The 22602-nt window shown below is 46.6% G+C and overlaps 1 protein-coding gene across 1 annotated transcript in view; it reads right to left on the bottom strand.

Moving 5' to 3' along the window:
- RIMKLA (ribosomal modification protein rimK like family member A) overlaps nt 1-22602 on the bottom strand; it is a 113057-nt gene that overhangs the window by 32901 nt on the left and 57554 nt on the right. The window contains exon 3 of the mRNA XM_077457917.1: nt 14252-14338. Within this exon, the coding sequence (XP_077314043.1) occupies nt 14252-14338 (87 nt within the window). The remainder of the gene's footprint in view (nt 1-14251; nt 14339-22602) is intronic.

The raw sequence follows: 22602 nt of genomic DNA on the forward strand, positions 1-22602 counted from the left end.
TTAAATTAGGGAGTGAAAGGGACGGGCTGGCCAATGTAAACATCAAATCATCCGCGTATGCCGAGACTTTGTACTGCGTTCCCGTCGTTCCTATCCCGATAATGTCTGGGTTGTTCCTAACGTGACATAGAAACGGTTCCAGGGTCAGAGCAAACAGCAGGGGAGAAAGTGGACATCCCTGCCTGGTCCCATTGGCAATCCCAAATGAGTCCGATAAAACGCCGTTCGCTCTGACCCTGGCCGTCGGGTCAGAGTACACCGCGGAGATCCAATGCATCATCCTGTTACCCAGACCTATATACTCCAATGTGGAGAACATAAATTGCCAGCTCACTCCCGAGGAACACACACGGAATGCGTTTATCGTTTGCCACATGGAGCAAGTTCAGGACCTTAGTAGTATTGTCCCTCGCTTCTCTGGTCGGAACAAAGCCGACCTGATCCAAGTGGATCAGATACGGCAAATGTCGCTGTAGTCTAATAGCTAAAATTTTCGTAAATAGTTTTAAGTCCGTGTTCAGCAAAGAGATGGGACGATAGCTCCCACACTGTGACAAATCCTTACCTTCTTTCGGTATTACCGATATCTGGGCCTGTAGCGTGGACTCATGCAAACGTGAGCCCGTGCTCAGGCTATTAAATAGGTTAACCATATGGGTACCTAGGGAAGGGAGAAGGGTCTTATAATATGCGGCAGTGAGACCGTCCGGGCCAGGTGCCTTACCCGATTTGGTAGCGCTTAGTGCCGTCTGAAGTTCTGGTAAGGTAATGGGCGCTTCTAGCAATTCTATATCCGCTGTCGGTAGGGTTGGCATTAGGGAGGCAGCTATGTATCGAGAGGTATCATTCGCAGAGGGCGGGGGCGTGTTCAGGTTATACAGGGAATCATAGAACGTTCTAAATTCCTGCGAAATTTTTTGGGGTAGAGAAACTTTCTGACCTCGGGGAGAGGTTAGGTGCGGTATATAGGAAGCTAATTTCTGTTCCTTTAGGGTACGAGCCAGAAACCTCCCGCATTTATCCCCCGATTCATAAATTTTTTTCCGAGAGAGTTGAATCATCGCCTTAGCCTTGAAATGAAGTAGGTCGGTGACCTGTCTGCGAGCGGTGTCAAGCTCCGCACCCAGTTGTGGAGTGGGGGCGTGTTTGTGGCGCAACTCGAGAGTCCGCACTTGATGTAGCAACGTCTCCAGCCGCGCCATCCTGTGCTTGTGTATCCTAGAGCCATGTTTGATGAGTACTCCGCGGATCACGGCCTTGTGCGCCTCCCACACCACCCCGGGGTCGCTCCCTGTAGTCGAGTTAGCCTGAAAGTAGTGGCCGATTTCCCTAGTCACGTCCGCGAGGACCTCTGGGTCTTGGAGTAAACTGTCATTTAGGCGCCAGGGCGGCCTCTGTGTTTTGTATATATCCGTCACGGCGTACCGCAGGGTGATCGGGGCATGATCCGACCAAGTGATCGTCCCGATCGTGGTGCCCTTTACCGCATGCAAATGTCTGTGGGGGATTAGAAAATAATCTATGCGCGAGTATGTCTGATGCGGATTGGAATAAAATGTATAGTCCCTCTCTCCGGGATGAAAAAGACGGCATGCGTCGATAAGCTGTGCCTCATGCAGGGACGTTGAGATTCGTTTGCGCATCTCTCGAGAGATAGCAGAGAGACCCGTGGAGGTATCCTCCGCAGGCGTAAGGGGTACATTCAGATCCCCGCCAACAATAAGCTGTCCTTCCGCGAACCGTGTAAGGTGTGTCAGTCTACGTTTCAGGAAGGTGTCCTGACGGTCGTTTGGGGCATAAATGTTCGCCAATGTAATCATCGCCTCCCCTACCTTCCCCTTCACAAACAAAAACCGTCCCTCCTGGTCAGATTGAATGTCTATGCACTTCCATGGCACTGAAGCCGACATCAAGATAGAAACACCTCTGGACTTAGCCTCAGTATACATGGAGTGGTAGACCGTAGGGTAGAATCTATTCTTGAGTAGTGGTAAGGAATTAGTCCTAAAGTGGGTCTCCTGCAGAAATACAATGTCCGCCTTCATGCGTCTCATATCATGAAGTAACATACGCCTTTTCTCTGGGATGTTCAGCCCCTTAGCGTTCAGTGAGATCACAATAAGTTCAGCCATGTTCGTGAGTCCGGGGGGGGGGGGGGCAGGAAAAGTCTCAGGCTAAAAAAAAGGGGGGGGTGGGGGGGATTGAAGAAAGAAGAGGAGAGTCAGCAGGTGGGCCTCTTATTCGGCTCGAGAAAAGAAGAAACAAAAGAAAGAAAGAAGGAAAAAGTAGTGAGAGAAAAAATTAGAATTAGGGCGCCGTCCAAAGAGAAGAACAGCGCCGAAAAGTGTCTAACAGTGCTAAATATAGCTAAAGCGCTCCCCAGTTGTGTACTGGGAATTGAGCGCGGGCCTAAGTGGGGTAGTGATTGGACAGGGCCGAGGAATGAGACCACCGATCCCACCCGCCACCCCCGGCAATCAGAAATAGTATAGTTTGTCACAGCAACAATCACAGCCCATTAACTATAGAACAGTATACATAACATATGACATGACATAGGCTGCGCTAAAAGAGCCAAAACATTGGTAAAGCAAATCGCATCTGAAACCGGAGAGAAATAGGACCGTAGATATGCAGAAAAATAAACAGGGAAACAATTCTAGACAAACATCAACCCAGCAATGCGACCCCCAACCCCACTCCCCGACAATATATGCAAATAGTGCTCCATCCCCTCCCCCGTGTCCGCACCAGAGTGGGAATGATAGTCTCCGTGCCGTATATCGATTCCCCAGTCCCTCAGGTGCTCCGTAGGTGCATTCAAAAACATTAATTAGCTCGTAAATCTGCCCCCGGGGCGACAAACACCCCGCCCGCCCCCTCCCGAGGAGCACGTAAACCCCGCCAGTCTGCTACCACCAACGTCCAGCGGCTATCCGAAGCCGCAATGGGTCAATTGAAGGGCTGGTTCCAGCAATGTCCCATGCGGGGAAACTGTTATACAACGCCATCGCTTGGATCACTCCCTCCGCCTCAAGTCTTCCTCGGATGCGGGGAGCCTGTAAGCCAGCCGGCCGGTTATCCATACAGTAGGGCTCAAAGGCTTCTCTCCTCCCAGCCCCCAGCGTCCCGACAGAGCCAAAATCAACCCCGGCCAGCGCACAGGGGTCCCCCCAGGTGGGGTTAGGTCAACCCAAATCCTCGGCCAGAACACTGAAGGGGGAAAAAACCCCAAAAAGAGACAAAAGAGGGGGGGGGCACCCAGGGCGCGCGGGGGGGGGAAACCATCCAAATGTCACCTTCCTGGGATGGAGCCATCAGGTCATGGGGGGACCAAGTGCTCAGGGCACGGTAAAAAAGTTAACATGGGGGAGCTGAGTAAAATCGGGGCTCAGGCGCCATGTGGGAGAAATCTACTCACGGTGTCCTGGGTTTTCCCTCTGGGCCACCCGCGGCCGTCTCCTGATCCGCTGAAGTCTAGGTTGCAACGGGCCCCGGTACAGAGAGAGCCCTGTTCTGCCCATCGGGCGCGGGAGTATCTGAAGCCAATCCGGAACCGGGATCTGGTCCACGTCCAGGAACCGAAATAGGCCGGGGAGGTCCGCCGGCGACTGTAGGGTGTATATGTTCCCTTCCTTACGGAAGATGACGGCCAGGGGGTAACCCCAGCGGTAAGTACAGCCCTTCGCCTTTGCCAGGTCCAATACGGGTCGGAGCATGGCTCTGCGTCTCAGTGTCGCCCTGGATAGGTCAGGGAGGATGGTGACGGGAACCCCTTCCACATCCATCTGCCCTTGCTCCCACGCCCTCCTCAGGATTTCATCCTTCTGCGGGAAACGCAGTAGTTTGCACAACACATCTCGCGGGCGCTCTGGGTCAGCGGTTCTGGGACCCAGGGTCCTATGGATCCGTTCAATCTCCACCACACAGGAAGGGTCCTCTAACAAGTTGCGGAAAATCTCCAGCACCGCGGCCTCCATGTCCTCCCCTTCCAAAGATTCGGGCAGACCCCGGAGCCGCAAGTTATTCCTGCGACTCCGGTCTTCAACATCCTCCAGGTGGAGCTGGAGGGCAATAGCGGTGTCACGGTGGTGGTCCCTGGCTCTCTCCAGCTCCGACACCCGGTTCTCTAAGGTAGAGAATGAGGCCTCCCCCACAGTCACCCTCTCAGTCAGAGCCGACACATCCTCTCTCACCTCCTGAATGTCCCTGCGGTGTGTTTCCTCTAGGCGGAGGATCAGGGCCTCGATGTCCGTTCTAGTGGGGAGGGCTTGAATCAAAGTCCTGAGGTCCTGCTCTGCCCGATCAGGCGTGCGGGAGCCCTCCGATACCTCCATGGTCAGCGCAGCGGATGGCTGGATAGCTGAGGCTAGACGTGGGTTCGCCGGTACCGCCCGGTCCGGGCCGTGATCAGAACGCTGAGTGACTGGTGCGGGGGCTCCGCTCGGCGAACCACGTGGCGCCGCCGAGTCCGCGCCGGCCGTGCGCCGCTGTGCTGGGTTGAAAAAGCGGTGTAGGGACCCGGAGGAAGCCCCAGAACGTTCTCCCTTGACGGCGGCTCTCGTCTTGCAGCCCTTGGCTGGTTGCATGCCGGATGCGATGGCGGATTGCCGCGGGAAACAGGCCGGGACCGGGAGCTCACAAGAAACACAGCCTTACTCCGCCATGTCCAGGCCACGCCCCCCAACTTATTTTATTAATTGAAAAAAATACAAGGCATTCTATGAATAGAGGTGCCAAGCAAGCAGTCCCCTGTGGTCAGTGTGCAGAGTGGAAGCCGCTTGCACAGTACTTGGGCAGGACTTGGAAGATCATAGCTATCACTGTAGCCAACTATTACAGTGAATTCTGGCTTAACTAGAAGTCCATCGGGTATGGATAATGCCTACTTACAAACAAAAGATTTCCCAGCACACTTACCAGCCAGCCTGCAAAACAACTGAATTGACCTAGTCTAACCATTTCCCTTAAAAACAGAGGGTTTTGTTTGCACACATTTGCAAATATATATGCGTAAGCTGCAGAGCCCACACCAAGGGACCTCAACGTGTATATATACTCCAGTCCTAAATCTATACATTTCCAGAGTCTCTTATGATACATGACTGGACTTTCTTGCAGAAAAGGTCAGACGGTCTTCCCGACGGAGTTCCGACAGACTTCCGACCGAACGGACTTGCCCACACACGAACGGACCAAAGTCTGTTCGTTTTGAACGTGATGATATACGACGGGACTAGAAAAGGAAGTTCAATATCCAGTAGCCAATAGCTGCCCTTGCGTCGTATTTGGTCCGTCAGACCAGCATATAGACGAACGGTTTTCCCAATAAGAATTGAGTTCGTCAGACAGATTTGAAATATGTTCTATTTCTAGGTCCGTCTGAATTTTTTAAGAAAAAAGTCAGATGAAGCCCACACACAATCATAATATCCGACGGAATGATTCCATCTGACCTTTCCTGCAGGGAAGTACGGTTGCGGTATTAGGCTCTGTTCACATCTAGGCGTTCTGAATCACAGGTGAAATCGCAGCGATTCTGCTCACGACTCAAAATAGCGTCAAAATGCGGGACACCTGTGCATTACCCTGTCACTTCTAATGGCACCCTAATCGTGGCACAGGGAAAATCGGCCAAACATAATCACAGGACGCCTGTCGCCCAAAAGAAGCCCTTGTACTTCTTTTGGGGGGACAGGCATCCCACGATCAGGTTGCCATTGGAAGTGACAGGCATACCCAAAATTGCCGGGAATTCCGCCAGCGATTCAGAACGCCAAGATGTGAACAGAGCCTTAAGTAGGAGCATATATACAGTGGGATAGATTAAGGACAGGTGTGCTTGGAGGGAGCCCACTCCTCCTTAAGGCTCTGTTCACATCTTGGCGCTCTGAATCGGGGGTGGAAATGGCGCGATTCCACCCGTGATTCAAAATAGTGACAAATTGCAATGCGCCCGTGTGTGTTCCCTGTCAATTTCAAAGGCACGCCTATCGGGGAGTGATTTTGGCGCAATTCATCAAGGTGACAATTGCAAATCGCGTAAACAAGAGCTTCTTTTGGGCGCCAGGCATCCCGCAATTCTGTTTGCGCAATTTTACCATGACTGTCACCCGACAAGTCGTGGTAAAATCACGCAGCCATTGGGGTGCCATTGGAAGTGACAGGGAACGCGTTAGTGCCTCGCGATTTGCCGCTATTTTGAATCGCAACGGTTCCACCCATGATTCAGGACCCCAACATGTGAACGGAGCCTATGCATTAAGGTGAAAAAACACCTGGCAGTCACCGGCCCCCCAGCCCCCCCATTTTACTTACCTGAGCCCCTTCATCTCCTCGGCAGGGACACGCTGTTCCTCTCTCCACGGGGTCCTGGCTCTTTATTGGATAGATAGCAGCGCAGCCATTGTCTCTCGCTACTGTCAATCAAATCCAATGACGCAGGCGCCAGGGGGGTGGGGTCGAGTCCGGCATTCGTGTCAGGAGCATTCCCATGAGGTAACCCCCCTCAGGAGAGCGCTTCTCCTAGGGCAGTGATGGTGAACCTTGGCACCCCAGATGTTTTGGAACTACATTTCCCATGATGCTCATGCTCTCTGCAGTGTGGGTGAGCATCATGGGAAATGTAGTTCCAAAACATCTGGGGTGCCAAAACTTGCCATCACTGCCCTAGGGGGTTATCTGATGTGGGGAGGAGCCCGAGAGCTGCCAGGGGACCCCAGAAGAGGAGGATCGGGGGCACTCTGTGCAAAACGAGCTGCACAGTGGAGGTAGGTATGATATGTTTGTTATTTAAAAAAAAAAAAATATATCCTTTACAATCACTTTAATGTACACTTACATTGTACCATGCTGGACCACTGTAAGTATACAGTACAGATAATTCCTGGAGCTCAGCTTTACATGCAAGAAGTGTAAGTACCTGCATCTGACTTGGTATCGGCCTCTTGCAGTCCCTGCACAGCATGGCTGGAGTGTGAAAGGAAGAAGCAGCACAAAGAAGCCAATCAGTTCATGTGCTAACAAGAAGCATGCTGAGAGGAGGAGAAAGCAGAGTGACAGAGAGATGAGCTCATCACTCTATGCTGCTTCTCTTTTCACTGTCCAGTCGTAGGCTGGAGTGGGTCTAAGACAACTTCTGAACTGAACGTGAATATTGTAGCAAAAACTGGTTTTGCAATTTTATCTTTAACCAGTTGCCGACCGCCGCACGCCGATGTACGTCGGTACAATGGCACGGGCAGGCATAAGGACATACATGTACGTCCCTTGCCTCCCGCGGGTCGGGGGCCCGATCGGGCCCCCGCCCGGTGCCTGCGGCGGTCGGTATTCGTGCGGGAGCGATCCCGGACGAGGGGACGGCCATTCATTCATGGCCACCCCCTCGCGATCGCTCCCGACGAATAGAAATCCCCGGTGACATCACTTCCTCTCCTGTAATGTAAACACAGGAGAGGAAGTGATGTATTCTCTCCTCCGTGTCGGTATTTTTCGTTCCGACACGGAGGAGAGCGGATCAGTAAGTTGCACCAACACTCACACACACAGTAGAACATGCCAGGCACACTCACACCCCCCCTTTACCCCCCGATCACCCCCCCAATTACCCCTGCCCCCCAGTCACAGTGACACCAATGTCATTTTTTTTTTTTATTTTTTTTTTTTTTTGCATTGGTGTCATTTGTGACTGTAATAACTGTTAGGGCAGTTAGAGTTAGCCCCCTTTAGTTCTAATGTACCCCCCTAACCCCCCCAATAAAGGTTTAACCCCGTGATCACCCCCCGTCGCCAGTGTCACTAAGGCTGGGTTCACATTGCAGCGGTTTATGAGAACGAATGTGATTCGCACCGCACTGCAGTGCAAATCACATCCGATCTCTGTGCAATTCGAGTTCAGCCATTCGCCGCACCCGCCATACCCGCCGCACCCGCCGCAAATTCGCACGGGACCCTTTTTTTGGCCCGCAGCAGAATCGTATCGCATGGGTGTTCACACCATGCGATCCGAGTTTGCAGATCGCACTGCGATATGCGAACTGATCTGGGGGTGTCAGTAACATTTCACTGACACTCCCAGCAGTTCGCATAGGGCAGTGTGAACTGCCGCCGGGAGGCATGCGATGCGGGAACCCGCCGCGGATTCGCGGCGTTTCCGCATCGCTCCAGTGTGAACCCAGCCTAATAAGCGATCATTTTTCTGATCGCCGTATTAGTGTCACAGGTGACGCTAGTTAGGCAGGTAGGTATTTAGGTTCGCCGCAGCTTTTTATAGCGCCAGGGACCCCCATATACTACCGCATAAAGCCCCCTGATTGCCCCCTAGTTAACCCTTTCACCAGTGATCACCATATAACTGTTACAGGTGACGCTGGTTGGTTAGTAATTTTTTTATAGTTTCAGGGCACCCGCCATTTATTACCTAATAAAGGTTTAACCCCCTGATCACCCGGCGGGTGTCATTTGTGACTAATAACTGTTAGGGCAGTTAGGGTTAGCCCCCTTTAGTTCTAAGGTACCCCCCTAACCCCCCCAATAAAGGTTTAACCCCGTGATCACCCCCCGTCGCCAGTGTCACTAAGGCTGGGTTCACATTGCAGCGGTTTATGAGAACGGATGTGATTCGCACCGCACTGCAGTGCAAATCACATCCGATCTCTGTGCGATTCGAGTTCAGCCATTCACCGCACCCGCCGCACCCGCCGCAAATTCGCACGGGACCCTTTTTTTGGCCCGCAGCAGAATCGGATCGCATGGGTGTTCACACCATGCGATCCGAGTTTGCAGATCGCACTGCGATATGCGAACTGATCTGGGGGTGTCAGTAACATTTCACTGACACTCCCAGCAGTTCGCATAGGGCAGTGTGAACTGCCGCCGGGAGGCATGCGATGCGGGAACCCGCCGCGCATTCGTGGCGTTCCCGCATCGCTCCAGTGTGAACCCAGCCTAATAAGCGATCGTTTTTCTGATCGCTGTATTAGTGTCACAGGTGACGCTAGTTAGGCAGGTAGGTATTTAGGTTCGCTGCAGCTTTTTATAGCGCCAGGGACCCCCATATACTACCGCATAAAGCCCCCTAATTGCCCCCTAGTTAACCCTTTCACCAGTGATCACCATATAACTGTTACAGGTGACGCTGGTTGGTTAGTTATTTTTTTATAGTTTCAGGGCACCCGCCATTTATTACCTAGTCTCACTAGTGTACCCCTAAATTTAGGGGTGTCTACTTTCCAAAATGGGGTCATTTGGGGGGGGTTTGTGCCATCTTGGCATTTTATGGCCTTCAAAACTGTAACGCCCTTAGAAAGCCTGAAGGCGGTGCTTGGTTTTCGGGGCCCCGTACGCGGCTAGGCTCCCAAAAAGTCCCACATATGTGGTATCCCCATACTCAGGAGAAGCAGCAGAATTTATTTTGGGGTGTCATTTCACATATGCCCATGGCATGCGTGAGCAATATATCATTTAGTGACAACTTTGTGAAAAAAAAAATAAAAAAAAAAAAGTTTGTAATTTTCCCGCAACTTGTGGCAAAATATAAAATATTCCATGGACTCAACATGCCTCTCAGCAAATAGCTTGGGGTGTCTACTTTCTAAAATGGGGTCATTTGTGGGGGTTTTGTGCCATCTTGGCATTTTATGGCCTTCAAAACTGTAATAGGTAGTGAGGAGTGAAATCAAAAAATTACGCCCTTAGAAAGCCTGAAGGCGGTGCTTGGTTTTCGGGGCCCCGTACGCGGCTAGGCTCCCAAAAAGTCCCACATATGTGGTATCCCCGTACTCAGGAGAAGCAGCAGAATTTATTTTGGGGTGTCATTTCACATATGCCCATGGCATGCATGAGCAATATATCATTTAGTGACAACTTTGTTAAAAAAAAAAAAAAAAAAAAAAAGTTTGTAATTTTCCCGCAACTTGTGGCAAAATATAAAATATTCCATGAACTCAACATGCCTCTCAGCAAATAGCTTGGGGTGTCTACTTTCTAAAATGGGGTCATTTGTGGGGGTTTTGTGCCATCTTGGCATTTTATGGCCTTCAAAACTGTAATAGGTAGTGAGAAGTGAACTCAAAAATTTACGCCCTTAGAAAGCCTGAAGGCGGTGCTTGGTTTTCGGGGCCCCGTACGCGGCTAGGCTCCCAAAAAGTCCCACATATGTGGTATCCCCATACTCAGGAGAAGCAGCAGAATTTATTTTGGGGTGTCATTTCACATACGCCCATAGCATGTGTGAGCAATATATCATTTAGTGACAACTTAGTGTAAAAAAAAAAAAAATATTTTTTTTTTGTCATTATTCAATCGCTTGAGGCAAAAAAATAAAATATTCAATGGGCTCAACATGCCTCTTATCAATTTCCTTAGGGGGTCTACTTTCCAAAATGGGGTCATTTTGGGGGGTTTTGTACTGCCCTGCCATTTTAGCACCTCAAGAAATGAGATAGGCAGTCGTAAACTAAAAGCTGCGTAAATTCCAGAAAACGTACCTTAGTTTGTAGATGTGACAACTTTTGCGCAAACCAATAAATATACAATTATTGACTTTTTTTTTACCAAAGACATGTGGCTGAATACATTTTGGCCTAAATGTATGACTAAAATTGAGTTTATTGGATTTTTCTAATAACAAAAAGTAGAAAATATCATTTTTTTTCAAAATTTGCGGTCTTTTTACGTTTATATCGCAAAAAATAAAAATCGCAGAGGCAATCAAATACCATCAAAAGAAAGCTCTATTTGTGGGAAGAAAAGGACGCAAATTTTGTTTGGGTACAACATTGCATGACCGCGCAATTACCAGTTAAAGCAGCGCAGTGCCAAAGTGTAAAAAGACCTCTGGTCATTTACCAGCAAAATGGTCCGGTCTGAAAGTGGTTAAAGGGTTAATAATTTTTTTTTTTTTTTACATTATTATTTTTCTGTTTTAAAATGAGTTCTGTTTTAAAATGACATTTTTCACTGAATAACATTCCCCGATATTCTTGTCTGTAATATATTCTGTCTCTTTAACATAAACTTTCAGTTTTCAAGGAGGAGACGCCTGACCTTTGGTTCACCACGTGAGGAATGGTATGGGCGCGTTACCAACGACCACGATCAACACAGAAAATACGAGCGGTATTGTGGAATAAATAAAAGTGGACAATTTGTTCAATTTCATAACAGCCAGCTGGCACTGTTGGTTCTGATTTTATCAATGGGGAACTGTATTCAGAGTCCATGTGTTCTTTGGAGTGATTCTAGTGCTAGGCGCAGCAGACGCAGCCATAACACGGGAGCTGAATGAGATTAGATCTCCTGTTATTGTATGGCTGGTGACTCATTCCCGTTGAAAATAACTTATCTCTCAATGACTCATCTCCATGGTATATCTTAAAATAACAACCTCCATCATGACATATTATCAGCCCTTGAAGCTTCCCTTACAATTTTCCGTTAACCTGGTTAACTAGTAGTTGGATAAAAAAAAATGTCCGCAAGGGGAGAGTGTAAAATGCACAGGTGTTCTTGTCAAATGCAGTCTTTTCCTTTTGAACGCAGTGCTGCTTTAAAACGCAAGGCGCGGCAACTGACAAGAAAAGACTGAGTGTGATGTGCTTTGGCTGCAATTTTTTTTTAAACCCGTGTTTTTATGCAGTTTTTATGCATTTTATTTTTCTCTTTAAACATACTATATATAGCTGGTTGCTAAGGAGCAGGCCGGGAAGCCAGCTGCCGCATCCTTAACAACCAATGAGTCATCAGCTGTCAGTGGGTTTCACCGCTGAGTGTGATATGCTTTGCCTGCAATTTTTCTTTAACCGCTTCCTGACCAGCCACCGCAGTCTTACTTTCTTACTGCAGCAGGTTGGCTCCCCTGCGTATAACCGTACACGGGCTCGTGGGGTCTGGAGTGCCGATGCTTGTGGCCGACGGTTGCGATGACCGCTGGCCACGAGTGATCATGAGCTGGAGACACAGATAAGGGACGAGTGTGTGTAAACACATACTTCCCTGTTCTATTCTGACAGAAGTGACAGATCGTGTGTTCCTATTAGCTAGGAACCACGATCTGTCACTACCTGTAGTTAGTCCCTCCTCCTTCAGTTAGAATCACCTCCCAGGGAACACAGTTAACCCCTTCACCGCCCCCTAGTGTTAATTCCTTCACTGCCAGTGAAATTTTTACAGTAATCAATGCATTTTTAATCACACTGATCGCTGTATTAATGGCAATTGTTCCAAAAATGTGTCAAAATTGTCTGACGTGTCCGCCATAATGTCGCAGCCACAATAAAAAATCGCAGATCGCCGCCATTACTAGTAAAAAATAAAAATAATAAAAATGCTATAAATCTATCCCCTATTTTGTAGACACTATAACTTTTGCACAAACCAATCAATATACACTTATTGTGATTTATTTTATTTTTTTGTAGAAGAATACATATCGCCCTAAACTGAGAAAAAATTTGCTTTTTTTTTTTTTAAAAAAAAAGGGGGATATTTATTATAGCAAAAAGTACAAAATATTGTGTTTTTTTTTCAAAATTGTCGCTGAATGAATGAATGAATTAAATACTTGTATAGCGCACAATGCGAACTGAATCGCCTCTATAGCGCAAAAAATAAAAACCACAGAGGCTATCAAATACCACCAAAAGAAGGCTCTATTTGTGGGAAAAAAACAACATCAATTTTGTTTGGGTGCAGTGTCGCACGACCACTCAATTGTCAGTTAAAAGTGATGCAGTGCCGAATCGCAAAAAATGGCCTGGTCAGTCAGCAGCCAAATCTTCCGGGGCTGAAGTCGTTAAACACACTGTATATAGCTGGTTGCTAAGGAGCAGGCTGGGAACCCGGCTGCCGCATCCTTAACAACCAATGAGTCACCAGCTGTCAGTGGGGTTCACCGCTGACAGCTGAATGTAAAAAAAAAAAAAATAATTGCTGGAACAAAAACAAACTATCGGAAAAAAAAAATGGCGTGGGATCTATCCCCAAATCCATACCAGGCCCTTCGGGTCAGGTATGAATTTGGAGGAGAACCCCATGCCAAAAAAAAAAGGCGTGGGGCCCCCCCCAAAATGCATACCAGACCCTTATTCAAGCATGCTGCCTGGCAGGTCAGAAAAGGGAGGGGACGAGCGAGCGCCCCCTCCTGAGCCATACCAGGCCACACTCTCCCAACATAGGGGGGAGGTGCCTCAAAGCACCTTGTCCTCATGTTGAGGACATGTGGCCTGGTATGGTTCAGGGGGGGGGGGGGCTCGCCCGTCCAACTTTTGGAAATGTCAGTAAAAAGATGGCTGTGCCAGTAAATTTTGGGCGTCATGTTAGCAAATTTTAATCTGGGAGGTTGGCAACACTGGTTGAGATAAACTATTTAACACTGACATGGGTGCTCACAGTGATTGGATTTTATTCCTTTATGTAAAACCTTTATCCCAAAAGGAACAAAACTCTTGCTGTAACTACTTAAATGGCATAAACTGGAGTTTTAATCTGTCAGGTCCATCTAAATCTACTACTCCTCAGACTAACAATGCTGCTGTCCAAATGTGTCTTCGTTGCTCCTCCATCCAGATTGAGACACCCATACCTTCCAACTTTTTGAGATGGGAACGAGGGACACCTATTAGCTACAGTATGTAGGCATAGGACACACCCCCTGCCACGCCCTCTTAAACAAAATGTAATTATTATTTAAACCCTCAAGTGCTTTTTATTTTTTTATTTTTTTTAGGCCCCCCTATTGGCTTTTGAAATGTACAAATGCATCAATTTAGACATGTATAGATCAGACCAAAAATGAGGGACAAATAAGGAGGAAAGAGGGGCAGAGGGATAATCCCTCGAAATTCGGGACAGTTGGGCGCTATGGACACCCTAAGACAGGAAGTGTATTATTATTGGGTTCATGATATCCTGGTCTCAAAGAAGGTGGATTGAATAATGCTGACTATCAAGCTGAGGACATCTAGTAGCAGAAAAATGTACTGTGGGGTTGAAATCTCTGGATTGGAGTTGAAAATTGCAGCAAAAGCAGGCTTTATTTCATCTTTTAATGGGCTATTTGGTTTTAATGTCCTTTTTATCTGGTGGTCTGCATTAAATAATCCTAGCGCCATGGTCGGGGTTGTTCGGTCATGGCTGACCAGGCCCGGTACAACAGGGCCAGTTGTACTGGCCTATCAGCGGACCTGCCTAGAACTGTACAATAAACGGTCCTCCACAGTCTAGTTATTCTAAAATAAAGAGGCTGAAATACCTTGATGCCCTCGAGTATTCTTCACAACCACAGGGTACCCAAGAGACTCTGAAGCATCGATCATTTTTGAAAATTCTTCATGGCCACCTAAAACGTTAGAAAAAGAAAATTTGTATTACAAAAAAATCACAACCATGACTATACAACAAGAGGATACATTAGGGTGTGAGAAACCGTGTTTAAAGCCCATCTCCAGGCAAATAATGTTTCCTTTATCTTTCCCTTTCATCCATTTACATTTAGGAGTGAAGACCAGGGATCCATGCTGACTAGACCCATGATGGGACATCATCCTACGGCTGCACCCTTCAAGATCTTAGAATAACGTCCCACTGGACAGCTACTCTAAAGTGACTTTATAGACATTCAGCCCTAAATGGGAGTCCAGCATTCAGCCCTGTCTAGTCCCAGCAACTTTCAGCCTGTCATTTGACTTTGATAGGGTTCAGCCAGCAAGGCCAAACATTGCCGCTGGCCCTCCAGGCTCACTAAGGCTGCATTCACTTTCACATGGCGGAAACAAGCATTCCTGCTTGCAAATTTGTGATTTACATGCAATTTCGCATTTTGTATAGGCCCAGCCCATTCACTTCAATGGGGTCCATATGTATGTTTTTCACCCAACCAGAAGCTCCTGCTCCTTTTGGGTTAGAAGCTTCATGTGATTTTTAAAGGCGTGGATTGCCACGCAGTCCTGTCGTGCGACAATCATGGCAGAATCCCGGGGTGCCATTAAAGTGTTACTAAACCCAGGACCCTGCATTTGCTATATCTTGTCTCCCACAGTACACAGAACATGGAAATGCAATTACCGTATTTATCGGTGTATAACACGCTCCCCAATTTAAGAGGGAAGTTTTGGAAATAAAAACTTTTTTTTTAAATAAACCACCTTGAAGCAAAATAATGGTCAGTGAGCATCAATGCAGCCTGATTAATGCCCATCTGCAGCTTCAGTGCAGCCTAATCAGTGCCCACCTGCAGCCTTGCTCAGCACCCACCTGCAGCCTTCCTCAGTACCCACCTGCAGCCTTACTCAGTGTCCATCTGCTGCCATTGTTAAATATGCTGTGGTGCCGAGCGCTGCCAAAATAGAGCTGTGTGTACTCAGCTCAGCGTCACGCCCAGTCCCGCCCCTTGGCCCGGATCCTATGATGGACATAACACCGGTCGAAGGCCAGGACGTTAATGCTAGGAGCCGTCCAAGGGGCGGGACTGAGCGTGACTGCGAGCCAAGCCCAGTACACACGAGATCTGGTTCTATTTCAGCGGCGCTCATCCCCTCTTTCCCCTCGGTGGCAGCATATATCAGCGTATAACACGCACACGCGATTTTCCCCCTATTTTAAGGGGGAAAAAGTGCGTGTTATGCGCAGATAAATAGGTACCCCGTTTCCCTGAAAATAAGACCTAGCGTGATTGTCGGTGATGGCTGCATTATAAGCCCTACCCCCCAAATAAGCCCTACCCTGTTTCCTCGAAAATAAGCCCTACCCTGAAAATAATGCCCCGTACACACGAGCGGACTTTTCGACATCCAAACTCCGACGGACTGAGTCCGGCGGACTATCCGCTCGTGTGTGGGCTGCAACGGACTTTAGCTTCGCAAAAGTCTGACGGACTTTAGAAATGAAGCATGCTTCAAATTTTCCCGACGGAACTCCGCCGGACCCGGTCCCCTTCGAAAAATTCGCTCGTGTGTGTGCTACTCCGACGGACTAAAACCGACGCTAGGGCAGCTATTGGCTACTGTCTATGAACTTCCTACGTCGAATCCAGTCGTACGTCATCACGTTCGACTCCGTCGGAGTTTGGTGTGATGGTGTGTGGTCAAGTCCGTTCGGTCGAAAAGTCCGCCAGAACTCCGGCGGAACTCCGCTAGAACTCCGTCGGAAGTCTGTCAGACTTAATCCCTCTCGTGTGTACGGGGCATCAGACCTACAAGGACTTTAACTAGGGCTTATTTGGGGGGTAGGGCTTATATTGCAGCCATCACCGACAATCACGCTAGGTCTGTAAACTTCGTATTCCTGATATGTGCCTGCTGAACCATGTACTTGTACGAGAAAGTATCCTGCTCTCTTTGTATTGATTCCTTTGTGTCTCCTCCTCACCTTACTTTTACCTTTCTTTCCTGTCTTGCTTTCTGCTCTGATTATTTTGATGGGTTTTTCAGCTCTCTTTAGCTGCCTATTGGTGTCCAGGACTACCTACTAAGAGATCTTTGACATACATGTCCTGGCTACTTGGGCAATTTTGGGGTTTTCCATGTTTTGTTTAGATTAGATGTGTCGGTTTGAGAAAGAGGCCCTCCCTCATTCGCCTATGCTGTATAAATATATGTTCTCTGGGTTGCCAGTCATAGTCCCTGCATGGATGGACTAGGTGCGTTTGTATTTCTGTATATTTTTGATATACCTACAATAAAAATTATTGAACAAGAAAATGAATATAGTTGCACAAGACATAATTGTAAATGTAAAAGGTATACAAAAAACACCCTGAAAATAATATCAGCTGTAGCAAATGTTACAAGTGAAAGCTCTGACATGTTTCGATTCCAAAAATATTCATCAGAGGATGTCGATTTTGGTAATATATTGAAAGACCAGTTATTGTAGTAGCTGTGGATAACAGTGTGGGTAGTGTGCGAATCGCACCCAAAAGACACAGAGGACGCCCAGACAACCTCCCAAGGGCTATATGAATTGTAGAATACATAGCTACCCCAACACTACCATAAGGATAGTAAAAGTATACTAAAAGTATCTATATGCCATTAAAAGGCACTATTTGGAGAGGACTGAAGTCATCAAAGTCCGACAAGTCAGCAAATTAATGGCAACAAAGCCAAAAATTGTCAAAGGGTCAAAATGGCCATCAGTTCTCAAATGCTGCTGTTTGTACAGAGTAGCCACTGAACACTGACACGATCCATACTGAATCTACCAGGGGCCTTTGCGCACTTTTGTGTATTTAATAGAGTTAAAAAAGTACAAAAACTTTTTGAAGAACCCTCGTATATCTCCTGATGAAGATTATTGGAATCGAAACATGTTAGAGTTTTCACTTGTAACATACAGCCCTTCGCTACATCTGATGTTGTTTGCAGGGTTGTTTTTGTATCATGTATAATATACAATTATTTCCTGTGCAACTATATCAATTTTAATCATTGTTTAATAAAAGTGAATATTTTATTTCTGTGGTTTCTTTTTGGTGCAGAAAAAATTCCATTGTTGCAGACTAACTATCGTTCCACCATGTATTAGGGAAGTGACGCCTTAATTATTAGAAGGGATCTATTTTTAATTATTTTTTAAATTCTACTAGTTTATGGCCAGGTTTAGTCTTTTACATTTGATTGCATTTGAGACCATAAATCAATTGAGTTTATCGTGTCTTCAGCATCCAGGGTAAATCATTATCAATATGGATTGTATCTGCTACTACATCATTGCCATTTATGGTGCCAGGGCCTATTGCAATAATTTCCCCTTTACCACTGTATTGTCATATTGTGTTATACTGGGAGCTTCACCGCTCAGTGTATGAATGCATACTGTAAATATTTACTGTATACAAAAAAAACACATAAAAGACGTTTAAAAAAATACGCCATTAGCTACAACTGCCCCTTTAAAGCCAAACCCAAGGTATGATCTGTATACTGCATACTGGCATTGGGCAAGCTTAGCACAAATGTACAGGGCCGGATTAACATAGGGGCTATTGGAGCTGCAGCTCCAGGCCCCTTTCTCAAGATAGGCCCATTTGCCCAAAAAAAAAAAAAAGATCGACTTCGAGGATTGTAGCTCGGCGATCAGGAGTCACAGAGACCCCATATTTGGGGGGTAGGTAGCTAAAGACCCACTCCAGCACTGGTTAAAAGATTGGGCTGCTATCATCTATGGTTCCGGAGATACAGGGCTCCTTGCGCAGCCTGTCAGAAGCTGCATACAGAGCGGTCAGTATAAATACAAGCTGGAACACTCTGCAGCAGACTGAGAGGATGAACTCACAGTGCTTATAATAATTATTTGTATATTACTTATGATAATTAACCCCTCGCCACCCAGCCCCATTCTGAGACTTCTCTCCTACATGTAAAAATCATCATTTTTTTATGCTAGAAAATTACTCAGAACCCTCAAGCATTATATATTGTTTTAGCAGACACCCTATGGAATAAAATGGTGGTATTTGCAACTTTTTATGTTGGAAAGAAACTGTTTCATTCATAAAAAAAAACACTAAAGTTATCACGATTTTTTGTTGTGTATTAAGCAATGCTTTACATTTTTTTACAGGTTACATGTTTAGAGTTACAGAGGAGGTCTAGTGCTAGAATTATTGCTCTCGCTCTAATGATCTTGGCGTATGTAACCTGTGTGTATCTGGCTCTGATACTAACCAGTGCCTACCCAGGGACTGACTAGTATCTCTCCCCAGCCTGTCCCCACACACCCTCTCACCTGCTGACCTGTGAATGGGGCGATCACTCCCGCAGTGTTATTGTGTTCTGCCAGTGAATACAATGATTAGTGTTGCTAACTATAGCTGGCAGCACTGATTGTTTTGGGGAAAACCTGACAGGCTGGTTGTACTCAAGTCGGTTAATAGGTTGACTTGTGTAAAACCAGCTAGCCCATACATAGATCGACTATGGCTGGTCTCTGCTTAATTGGTGTAATTTCAATCCATGTCTGGCCCGCTTAACCACTACTCAGTCCCTAATCATCCTTCCACAAACTTTTACATTTTTCCTTCCCAGATTACTTCATCCTCCTCTCCTATACATAGTGCCCACTGTCATACTCTCCACACTTCTCTCCTATACATAGTGCCCACTGTCATACTCTCCACACTCCTCACCTATACAGTGCCCACCGCCATACCCTCCATACTCCTCTCCTATACATAGTGCCCACCTCCATACCCTCCATACTCCTCTCCTATACATAGTGCCCACCGCTATACCCTCCATACTCCTCTCCTGTACATACTACTCACTGTCATACCCTCCACACTCCTCTCCTATACATAGTGCCCACTGCCATACCTCCAACACTTCTCTCCTATACATAGTGCCCACTGTCATACCCTCCACACTCCTCTTCTGTACATACTACTCACTATCATACCCTCCATACTCCTCTCATATACATAGTGCCCACTGTCATACCTCCAACACTTCTCTCCTATACATAGTGTCCACTGTCATACCCTCCACTCCTGTACATACTACTAACTGTCATACCCTCCATACTCCTCTCCTATATATAGTGCCCACCGTCATACCCTCCCTCCACACTCCTCTCCTGTAATTACTGCTTACTGTCCTACTCTCCTGTACATAGTGCCCACTGTCATACCCTCCACACTCTTCTCTTATATATAGTGCCCAATGTCATAACCTCTACACTCCTCTGCTGTGCATACTGCCCACTGTCTTACCCTTCACACTCCTCTCCTGTACATAGTGCCTTCTGCCATACCCTCTGCACTCCTCTCATGTACATAGGGCCCACTGTTAGACCCTCCACATTCCTCTCCCTCACCTGCACATACTTCCCACTTTTATACCATCCATACTCCTCCCCTATGCCTCTTACCCACAAAAACTGTTCTTTAAAATTATATGTTAAAATTATATGTTAAAATTATATGTTCCTCAATGTTACCAGCTCTAGAATGGGCACTTTTGTCAGTTCAACTAAAGGAAATCTCACAGTCCTCATATTTGTTCTGCCCCATTATTAGTACTTATTTTATTTTGTAATTACTATTGTGATGTATAGAGGAACATAGGGGGTGTCAGCTACTCTAAATATAGCACTTGTAAAAAAAGCGTCCCTGAAAATATTTTTGAAATGTTGAGAACCATGTACTTAGGCACTGCCCAAGGGCCACAGGGTCAGTAGGGGCCCCATGAGAGGCTCCAGTGATAGTAAAGCGGTAGTAAACTTTTCTAACACTACTACTTTTTAGAGGCCCTTGGGTAGGTTATGCCATAATGTACAAGTATCCATCTCTCATCCTCCTTCTCTCTCTTTAATTGAATTTGTTATAACAAAAAATAGTTAGCATTTTTATTTATTTATTGTTTATAAAAGGCCCCACCAAAATCCTCAGCACCAGGCCCACGATGTTCTTAATCTGGCCCTGCAAATGTAGCACCCTCCCAGATAGGCTGCTAGGTTTGGTTAGCAAATTTAGTTCTGTGGCTATACTGTAATCAGCAGAGCAGCATGGGATTGCTTTGCACTGTTCTGAGCACCACAGGCTCCAAGTTTAAATTGCTTCCCCCTATCTTTTGGAGGCTTTCAGAATAAAGTGGGTGGGGGGAGTCAAATGAGCAACCTGAATATTTATGCAGCTCCAAACAATCCCTGGGGAGGTGTTCCCAGATGGCGGTTGGGGAGTGCATAAATAGTTTGCAATCTCAAAGAGCAGGGTTCTTCCCAAGGGGTAGTCCATCTGAAGATCCTACCTATCTCATTGAGGTCTCATCTGTGCACAACAGAGGGCCTATTCTCCTTCTAATCCTATGAGTGCTGGAAGAGGGTTCTGATCTTGAAGTTTCACAGTGAAGTCTGTCTGCCTGAGTATGAGGGAGACATGCAAGTCCTGAGCACACTATGAGTACCGATGTAAGAGATAGGGATCCTAATGACTGTTAACAACTGGTGCACTAAGGCTTGTCTGGCCTGGAACATTCTCAAAAAAAGTGCATGGTCCCTTTAAAAATAAAATAAATCTTACATTGCAATCAATATATAAAATTCAAATGAAGGCAATGTGCAAATATACACTTTGCACTTTATATATTGATTGCAACGTAAGATGTGTTTTATTTTTAAAGAAACAGCGCATTATTTTTTGGAGGATTTGCTAGTTTGCCCAGTGTCGGGAATATATAGGCTGCAGCGGTCCCATCTGGTTTATTTATTTAAACATTGAATCAGGGTGCATTGAGCGCAAGAAATATAAATATATATATATATATACAGTATCTAAGAAATGACACTTTGCTACAATGTAAAGTAGTGAGTGTACAGCTTGTATAACAGTGTACATTTGTTGTCCTCTCAAAATAACTCAACACACAGTCATTAATGTCTAGGCCACTGGCAACAAAAGTGAGTACAGTATTAGTGGCTGTCAACAGGAAATCATTCCACAAATGTGGAAGTATGTTGTTAGCACAGTTGGCTAGCAAAGTCAAATATATTAAAAGAAATGGATTTATAGGAACACTGAACTGCAGCTCATAGGAACCAATCAGGTTTCATCTTTCACTGTATGAAGTATACCCGCCAAATGCAACCTGAAATCTCATTGGTGGCTCAGTCCAATACGTTTTCCTCTGTGTTCAGAAGGTTCCATGCGTTCAGGAGATCCGTGACATACTAGAGTGGATCTGCCTGTGTGTTCTCATGGGAAAGACGAGGACGGGAGGCCCAGAACAGCCCAAAGACAGAATAAATAAACATATAAAACGGTGTAAGTGTTTCCATGCATTTTTCTGTTCACTCAGCGCATTAGAAACATTATCTGATGGCTCTCGTCACAAGATCAAAGTGTGAAATGCAAACCACCTCGCTGGCCCCTCTGCCTCCAAGCCATACATCCATTACATAAAACATGACACCTTGGAAGACAATTTCCTTCTGCACCAGCATGTTTACATAAAAGTGGACCTGTCACCTGCACACAAAGGCTCATTGAAGCTGAACTCCGGGCAGATATAAAAGACAAAATAAATAAATGTTATAAATGCCACTAGGCTAAGTGCCTGAATTTGACTTGGTTTCAGCTTCTTGCAGTCTCCTATACAGCAGTGCTCTGATTGGGTGAGGGAGGGGCAAGACCTGGATGACCCAATCAGATGTTCTGAATACAAATGTGTTGTCAATGAACGAGCTAATATAAGGTGAGAGCAGAGTGAGCATAGAGATGAGCTCATCAGTATCCTGCTGCTCCTTCTAATCCAGTGGTGGCTGGTGGTAAAAAAAAAATTGGGGGGGGGGGGGGGTTGGGCAGCAAAAAGTTGCAGCACCTCCCCTGGTTGGTCGAGTCTGGAGCACTTAACTCATCTATGGTGGGCAGAGCTTTTCCCGGGCTTCACCGGCGGCTTCCCCTGCTCTCCACGGGCATCAGGTCGGCGACGGCTTCTGTTTCCTCCCTCCTCCATGGCCGCCAATCAGGACTCTTCACTTTTTAGCCGGAAAACAGTTCTCAGACCCGCATCTGATTGGCCGGGTTGAGGATCAGTGTTTCAATAGCGAAAATTAATTTGCTGTTGTAACACCTAGGTGGGCTCGTAGTGCAATGCTCTTCAACCCAAG

Source organism: Lithobates pipiens, unplaced genomic scaffold (assembly GCF_037356315.1).
Source record: "Lithobates pipiens isolate NorthernLeopardFrog02 unplaced genomic scaffold, aLitPip1_a1.2 Scaffold_27, whole genome shotgun sequence".
Taxonomy (NCBI): domain Eukaryota; kingdom Metazoa; phylum Chordata; class Amphibia; order Anura; family Ranidae; genus Lithobates; species Lithobates pipiens.